The sequence below is a fragment of the Empidonax traillii genome, unplaced genomic scaffold (genome assembly GCF_003031625.1).
Source record: "Empidonax traillii isolate 1590-97213 ecotype Southwest subspecies unplaced genomic scaffold, ASM303162v1 scaffold673:size468873, whole genome shotgun sequence".
NCBI classification, from domain to species: Eukaryota; Metazoa; Chordata; class Aves; order Passeriformes; family Tyrannidae; genus Empidonax; species Empidonax traillii.
The window spans coordinates 271757-280390 of record NW_020955866.1 but is presented as its reverse complement, the minus strand read 5'-3'; the positions used below and the strand labels follow the sequence as shown (position 1 = coordinate 280390).

General features: G+C 46.1%; 1 protein-coding gene across 1 annotated transcript; it reads right to left on the bottom strand.

Annotated features, from left to right (window-relative positions):
* Nucleotides 1-6474: 6474 nt before the first annotated feature.
* Nucleotides 6475-8149, bottom strand: GPR6 (G protein-coupled receptor 6). Its single transcript, XM_027899514.1, has one exon. It carries the CDS (start codon nucleotides 8063-8065, stop codon nucleotides 7079-7081), a length of 987 nt encoding a protein of 328 aa, XP_027755315.1. The 5' UTR covers nucleotides 8066-8149; the 3' UTR covers nucleotides 6475-7078.
* Between the last annotated feature and the right edge of the window lie 485 nt (nucleotides 8150-8634).

Genomic DNA, 8634 nt, shown 5'->3' with positions numbered 1-8634 from the left:
TTTTCTGATGCATTAATTCTTATAGCATAATTCAATACAGTTTATTATTTTCTTTGGGCCTTTCATAGAACTACAAGCATACATAAAGGGGGACCCCCTTAACTTATTTGTATCCCATTTTCCTTACTTGCCACTGAATAATGATATTTAAAACAAAATGCACTCCTGCTTGGAAAAATTATAAACTCTTCAGGAAATCCCAGCTTCCTATAGACTAACAAAAATTAGCCGCAGAATCAGAAGTCAGAGATTGATATTGGAATGCAGCGTGGTCCCCATACTTACTGACACACTGATTTTCCCACAGAAGAGATTTCTTTTGACAATATCTTAATACCACCCAGGTGTACTTCTTTCTATAAAATCAAAAAATTATATCTACCTGCAGGTATACAGTTACATTGTCTCACTGTGATGCAAAGGATAACATGTCACAGAAGGTGCTGATTAAAATAAATAATTCATCATTCAAAGAATGTCGTAGGTCTAATTAAATTTTATAGGAGACTAAATATTTGTTTAAACAATCTACATCTAGGAGAATGTTTCCAGAACCTCTCCTTTGGTTTTGGTTATAAATATAATTATTAATATGCATGCTGTCATCTTGGTGGTGATAAAAGGAGCATTGCTCCACACAAAATTTGCCTTAACTCAAAAAAGACAGAAGGTTCAAGCTAATTTTTAAATCCTTTTTTCCAATCCATCCCTGAAAAATCTCAGTCTTTCAGTTAAGCTACAAAATAAGCAGGTTGCTTGGAGAAACCTTCCCTGAAAAAACAACTTTGTTTTAAATCAGCCAGGAGCTAGATAGTGAGCAGCATGAAAAAAACAAACAAACAAACAAAACCCCAAACACAACAAAGAAACAAAAACCCCAAAGAACCCCCCCCAAAACCAAACCAACCAACCAAACAAAAATCTACCCAAAACCTCACAAACAACTCACCCCCACATCAAAATATTCCCCCATCTCAGAATTTCTTTCCTTCCCCAAGAGACAATTCACCTCCTCCTGACCCCTTCCATCCCCTGTGCCTGAATCATTGCAGCCAGTTTATACCTGCTAGAGAAACAAGTGCTTCCAACAGTGCTGATAAGCATCCATGGCATAAAAACTCACTCTCTGCTAGCATCCTGGACTCAGCCCCTTTCTCTGTTGGAGCAAATTTCAGCCTGTGGAAACATAGGCCAGTGCAGAGACAAAAGGCCTGGATCACTTTTATTCAATGTGATATTCCTGTGCTTTCCTACCAAGCGGAGCCATTTGGAAAACACAGGTGTAAGGACACAAACTCCCTCAATCCCCACCAAATCTAGGGGGAAAAAGCAGCTTCTGGGCTGCTTGGGCAAAGCAGCCTGGTTGTAAGGGCACAAAGGATAAAAATGTAAAGCAGCTGAGTAATTTGGTACTTGTAGGTCTAATCAGTAAGCAAGATTGCTGAGACACCTACCTTTAGGAATACCAGTGATTAAATCCTTCTGATAATTTTGATCCTAAGCATCTAACTCTCACTTTTAAGTGCTGACAATCTTTATAAAATCTGCCATGGTATAGATTTTACTCCAGTCTTGCCTGGGTAGAAAAAGCCTGTGCCACAGAGGAAGATGTGAGGGACAGTGCAAGGATGCTCTGCCCCAGCACCTTGAGTCAGGGGCACAGAGGCAGCAGCAGATGGAAAAGATAAATTGTCTTGTAGATGATTATCAAGTCTTGCCTTGCAGGTAGAAGTTTAATAGTGTTCAAAAGCAGGGCAAAAGGTGAATCTGGACTATGTTTTATCCCTTCACTGCCTGAACGATAGGTTGGGCAGCTCTGCCTGCTCTTGCAGTTGTCTGCTTGAGGTGTCTAGGATTGATGATAACTCAGACAGTGCTGCAGTGAAGAAATACTTTTGATCTTTTGTCTTGTTTGTGGCACCAACCCACTGCTGGAAGGGTACACTGCAGCCAGCTGATGTATTCAAGGTATCGCCAGGGGAGCTGGTCCCACCTCGTGAGTCATAGTGTGAACCACTGTGCTCTTTCCCTTATGCAAATACTGGCACATTCATCTTTTCTCTTGCTTTTTCTCTCCCACCACTTCTGTTACAATGCCAAAAAGGTAAAATCATTAAAAAAAGAGTGGGAATCTGCTGAAAAATACCCATCACTATCAGACTTTGCTGCAACATGTGGAGCCTGCACAGAGACCTCACCGTTGCCTCACCTCCCGCTGCCTTCTGTCACTTCTTTGCAGCAGACAGAGCTGACACGAGCAGACCTGCCTCTGCTGAACCGGCTGCCACCTCTACTGTCAGCACTGAGTCAGCGCTTACATTTCTCCAGCTGTCCCAACAGCAGCTGGGTTATTTCCAGGGCATCGAGTTCCTGCCCTCAATAAATGAAATTGCCCCTAGGGAAATGTTTTCCCCCGGAGAAAGGGAAAGCAGAAAGAAACATCAAGAGGGCAGGGAAAGGCATAGTGGTTTTCTACCCAGGGGAGTTTTGTGAGGCACTCCTGAGCCCAGGAGCTTCTCTGTGGACTTTCAGCTGTAGCAGGTCCTAAGGAGGAGCTCAGCTGATGAGGACCTGGTGATGAGGAGACACCTCACAATGCAGTGTCCCTCCAACAAGCAAACTCAGCAAGGGTTAAGGTGAGATCCAGATGTGCCCATTCTCCTTCAGAGCTCAATCACATCCACTCATCACTCCTTGCCATCCGATCATGTGTCTACTTCATGAAGCAACAAGAAGGAGAAAACCACCTTGTTTGTTCTCCCCCTTGCCTTTTTTTTTCTTTTTAGGTGACTGCCACAAAAGCTAGCTGAAATGCTGAGGAGCAGCTGCACTATTAGAAATTATTTTTACCTCATTATAAACATTGATCCTTTTTAAAATGAGAGAGGCAGAATGGAGATTCAAGATTCTAGTGCTTCACTGGGTGTTACTTAGTACCTGCGGATTATCACATTGATAAAAATATGTACAGACTCACTTTTCATGTTTAAAAGTGTTTTGTCCTTTTGTTTGCTTAGCTAAATAAAGAGGTTTTGTTTGACCTGTGATTTTGAATCCAGCTGGCTTTTTAATATACAGTGACTCATACAAAGCAACCTGCAGAGTCAATCTCATTTCCACTGTTCTGCCACTGATTTCAGTAGAAGCCCCACAGAAAATCAAGCAGTGTGGGGTGCTTTTGGGCCAGCTTCCAACCAGGCCTTCCTTACCAGAGCTATGCTCTTTTTTCTGAACGGCTCCTTCTGAAACAAGGAAGCTAATCACAGCGAGAGGTACTCCATGCAAGCCAAAATGCTGGGATTTGGTCTTGCAAGGCACTGCAAGTCCTGTAACTTTCAAGTTACAGGGGAAGACTTTCTAGGTTAGCAATAAATCATTAGTTTCCAATGAAAGCTGGAGCTGAGGCCAAGGACTGCCTGGTCAAAAAGGTAGTTTTTGTAATGAGATATTGCCATTATTGCGGCTTATGTGCAATAGAGCATCACTGGTTTCAGTGGGAACAAGCTGGGAGCTCTTTAGACCTAGTCTGACATTATTTTACCTCAGAACAAGGCAAAGAATTTTTAAGAGTGGTGAAGCAGGAAACCTCATTTCCATTTCCGTTTCCAGTGAAGTCTACATAGAATATACCATTACCAAATGCTGGGACTGATCCTTGCACCTAATTCAGTGTGTGTTTTCTGCCCTCACATCATTGATGTGAGAACTTAAAGCTGCAGTGACAAGGAAAGATCTGTGCTCACCAGCAGTAAAGGGAATTGCCATTGCAGTTCTGGTCTCTATGCAGACAAAGTTGCCTATTGACTCTTGGAAATAGAAAATCAGACACAGTGCCCCTCAATCAGACACATGACTGTCCCCTGAGATGGCTTCCTATTGTGGCTGTGTGAGGGCTACAGCCATGCCCTGCTCAGTGACTGGAAATGGGAACTCTGGGAATTTTTATCACCCCAAATCATTTCATGACCAAGGTAAAAGTACCATCATCTGACAACCGGAGGAGTTTGCGGGTCCAGATACTGCAAATGTAACACCATCTTCTCAAATACATCTCTGCTGTTTCAACAAAAAACTCAGCAAGGAAAATACAGGCACCATGCTACACACAATTCCTGCATTTCCTCCATCAGGAAGCACAGCTTTTCTTTTTCTAAAGCGAAATGTTGTTTGGGGAGAAGAGATTATGTAGTCTGCTTTATGTTATTCTGCTCAGATATTTCTGCAGATCCAGGCTCACTTTGAAAATTCAAAACCATCTTTTACTTCAAGTCGGTTGATGTCAATTCCATTGTCAGGGCTAACCAAACCCCATCAAAATACTCTCTCCTCTTTAACCTCAGTTTTTCTGAGAAATTATGAGTCAGTGAATCTTTCTGAAGGTGATATATAGAAAAAAACTCTCTCATCTGTATTGTCCTAGGAAAATGAATGGCTAAGATCACTGTAACACAAGTTTGCTTCTTAGAAGAGAGGAATGCTTGGGGAAATACTTTAAAAGCGTCACATGTTCAACAGGAGGGATCCAGCTTTATTTTGTAGAGACAGTGAATCTTGGGGAAAAGTCGTAAACTGAATATGTGTTCACATAACAGAAAGCTGGAAGAGGAATTCACCTAAGTCCTTTCCATTCACTGATTAAGTGTTTTGTTACTGAAGTAGGATTCTGTTCAACTAAGTTTTATTTATCTAATTTTTATACAGGCTTTCACTGTGTAATGAATCCATGGTGAAAATCCCCAATGCTCAGTTCCTGAAAGAGTTTAAAGAGGGAGGTTGCATTAGGGGTGGTCTGTAGCAGATTCTGCCTAACCTCAGGGACTACAAGTAAGCATAAGAAATTTGTCTTAGGGGATTTTAGAGCCAATGCTGGTCTTCAGAGCCTGCACAGGGCTCCCAGAAGCCTGCTCAGGTTCCTCTCAGCATCTCATACTTAGGTGCAGGGTCAGTGCCAGGGTGTGAGGACCTGCACCTGGCAACCCTCCCCTGTGGTTTTACAAAGATTTATGATACTAAGGCCTAGCAGATGGCAAGTTTTTCAGTTTTATCAGAAAGTTTTGCCAGGTTTCGCCTGTCTGAGGCACTCAGTGGTCTTTTCTCTCAGCAGTTACTGTTGTGGGTGATGCAGCGTCTTTGCCTGAGTCTATGCAGGTGACCTGAGTAGGGCCAGGATGCCCCAGCCTGGCCTTGGTCCCTGGCTTTGCAAGGGGAAGGAAGCTTAAGCATGCTCTGTGCCACTCAGTTACAGGGCTAGAGGGAAGGCCTTGCCCTCTTTTATTTACTAGCTTAGATATAGCAATTGAGATGGGGGCTTAAAAAAGGGGGGGGGGATCTTTTTTACAAGTAGCTATAGAGTTCTTAATCTGAGCACCATTTTGACCTATAATAAAACCTGCTTTGAATTATATTTGTAATGTCACTGCAACAGTTTCCTGATGAACTGCATGCCTTAATCATCTACGATGCTACATTTGTGATTATTAGAATTGACAAAAGTAGTGGAACCAGCAGAGTCTGGAATACCAGTTTTGCTTTTTAAATGAAATCTCTTTGTATTATCAGTGAAATGACACTGGTTTGCATAACACTTGCATTCACGGCATTACTGATTCACGGCCTCTCTGAGGCTTGCTGGGTCCTTGTGGCCCCAGCTACTCCAGCAGGCAGATGCTTGATGCATTGCCCTGTCACAAGCTGGAAAACACGTTAGTCCAAACTTTTCATATGGTACCATGCACATGCAAGTGCAAATACAAATTGAAAGGATAGCAATACACTGTAACATAAACAGGATGTAAGTGTAGCATAACTACAAATAAATAAGCAGCAACACTGCTTCTAAAATCTGCTGCAAGTGTTATAAATAAATCAGCCGCTGGTGAATTTGAAGCTGAGTGAAGGAGTGTTCCAACCTCTGAATAACGTTGACCTCTGATGGACTCCTTGAAGTCACTGAGCCAAGGGATTATCAGAAAACTATATACTGCTCCGAGACAGGCAGACAGCAAAGATGCACTTAAATGATTTTTCTACAACACACAGTCCAAAAAAAAAGGAGAGGGAGAAATAATTCAGATTCCCTTCAGAACTGCAGATGATAAACAAAGTCAATTTATTGTGGCATTTTACAGGCTTTTAGAAAAGAAGACCATTCTTTTTTTGATTTTTCCTCTTTTTTTTTCTTCTCTTTCAGTGTTAGATTAAAACACAGAGGAAAAAAAAACATCCTAGAGAATGATTTTCCCCCACAGTTTGAAATTTTTTAAATGGATCAGTGGATCATAAAGGGCTAACTTGAAGACAAAAGCTATTGGAAACCAGGTAATGAGCAGCCTATTTGACCAGGCTTTTTGTTCCTTTGGTTGCTGGAGGGGAAAAAAAAAAAAAAAAGGAGTTTGTTCTCTTTGCTACTCTGTTTGACAGACTAAAGAAGAGAACAAACAAACAAGCAATCAGAAGGTGCCTTTCTTGGTGCAGTATTTCATCTCCACAGTGAATGATTATCTCTTTAGGCAGAATTACATAGGGAGCTTTCAAGGGACTTTGTTCAACAGGCAAATTTGCCAACTCTCTTATGTCTAAAAGCATCTAAACACACAGAGTTATATTACATTTCACATATTTTTATTTGTATACAAAATGTTATAATTTATCAATATTGTGCAGCAAAGTATAGATACACACATACATACGTACATACACTCCCAGCCCCATGTCCCCCCCAACATACACACATATAAATACAACACAAACACAACTTTCTTTCTATCTGCCCTTCAGAAAGGCAACACTGTTTTGGCAGGTGAGCAGCTAGAAATAAGGTGCTAAAATTAAGCGGTACCGGAATGTCTTCACTTCACAAATGTGATGTGCAAATTTATGTACAACCACATTGTTATTATTTTGACAGAACCCAAAACTCCATACCCTGAACCACTCTCAGAGATACAAATATGTATAAAGTGCTAATACTTAAGCATGTTTCCAATGACTTCACAACGTAGTTTGAAGTTTAGAACAGGCACTGTAATAGTCCACTGAGGAGATTGTCACTCTGTGCGGTACGGCAGAGAAAAGTCACTCAGACATCGCTGGGGGACCGCGAGCGAAAGGACACTTTAGCCTGAAAGCAGCCGCAGAAGAGCACCCACATGGACCTCTGGATTTCCTGGTTTCTGTAGGCATAAATGATGGGGTTGATCATGGAATTGTAGGTAGCGGGTAGAAGCGTGGCGTACGTGTACACAGAAGGGTAGTCAGGATCCCCCACCACACAGTAGATGGCAAAAGGCAGCCAGCTGGCTCCGAAAGTCCCGAGGATTATAGCCAGGGTAGAGACTCCTTTTTTGGTGGCGACATAGTGGGAAGCAGTCAGAAAGTGCTGCTGGAGGGCTATCTGGTGGGCATGCCTGCAGACGATCTTGCAGATCTCGATGTAGAGATGGAGCATGATGAGGAAAATGAGAAAGAAAGAGGCAGACAGCAGCGTCACGTTACTCTTGGTCAAGGGTCTGACGACGCTGCAGGCGGCACGGTCGTGCAGGCAGTTCCAGCCCAGCACGGGCAGCAGCCCCAGGCAGAGGGAGACCCCCCAGGCACCCGCCAGCATGGTGTGAATGCAGAGCACCGTCCTCTCCGAGTAGTAGGTGAGGGCATTGTAGAGGGAGAGGTAGCGGTCGACCGTGATGGCCAGCAAGCTACTCACCGAGGCGGCGAAGGAGGCGACGAGGAAGCCCACCGTCAGCAGGCTGACCGTCTCCGAGCGGATCACGTACTGGAAAACGAAGTTGAGGATGAGGCCGAGGCCGGCCAGGAGGTCAGCCGTGGCCAGGCTGCCCACCAGCACGAACATGGGGGTGCGCAGGGCGGGCGAGTAGCAGATGATGGCAACCACCAGGGCGTTCTCGCAGGCGATGGCGGTGCCGGACACGCAGAGCATCACATCCCAGGGGTTGAGGGCGGCGGGCGCGGGGGGTTGCGACGAGAGCTCCAGTGAGGCGTTGCCGCCGCCGGCCGGCAGCCGGGGGGCTGCCGCTCCGCTCTCGTTCAGGGCTGCCGCCGCCTCCATGGGCGCCCGGGCGGCTGGGGCTGTGCGGGGGCCGAGGCGGAGCGCGGGGGCGGCGGCGGGGCTGGCGGGGCGCTCATGCCGGGCGGCGGCACCGCGGCCGCCCTGTCTGTGGTGCTGAAGCCGCAGAAGTTTCCCGCCGACCCGGCCGCCCCCTGCGCCCCGCCCCGCCCCGCACAGCCCCCGCCCCGCCCCGCCCCGGGGGCGCACACGTCAGGGCCGGGCCGGGGGGAGGCTGGGGTCGCTCCGGGGTGGTGCCGAGGCGGGAGGGTCATCGCTGGCCAGCTGTCCCCGCCCGGCTCCGGGGCAGGGAGGGTCTCCCGGGGGCACGGGCGGAGGAGCCGCTCCTCCCATGGCTGCTGTCCCCCCGGCTCCGCAGCCGCCTCTCCCGCGGTGGGTGCCGTCCGTGCCGCGCTTGGCTGGAAGGGCTCTGAGCCCAGCGGGAGCTCCGTGCGCCGCCGGATGGAAACGGGTCCGAGCAGCGCTGGAAGCTGCTGTGAAAAAAGCCTGTTCCACAGTTACACGGTCTGAGCAGTGTATACTCTGGGGTTAACAATCTGTTCACCACCGAA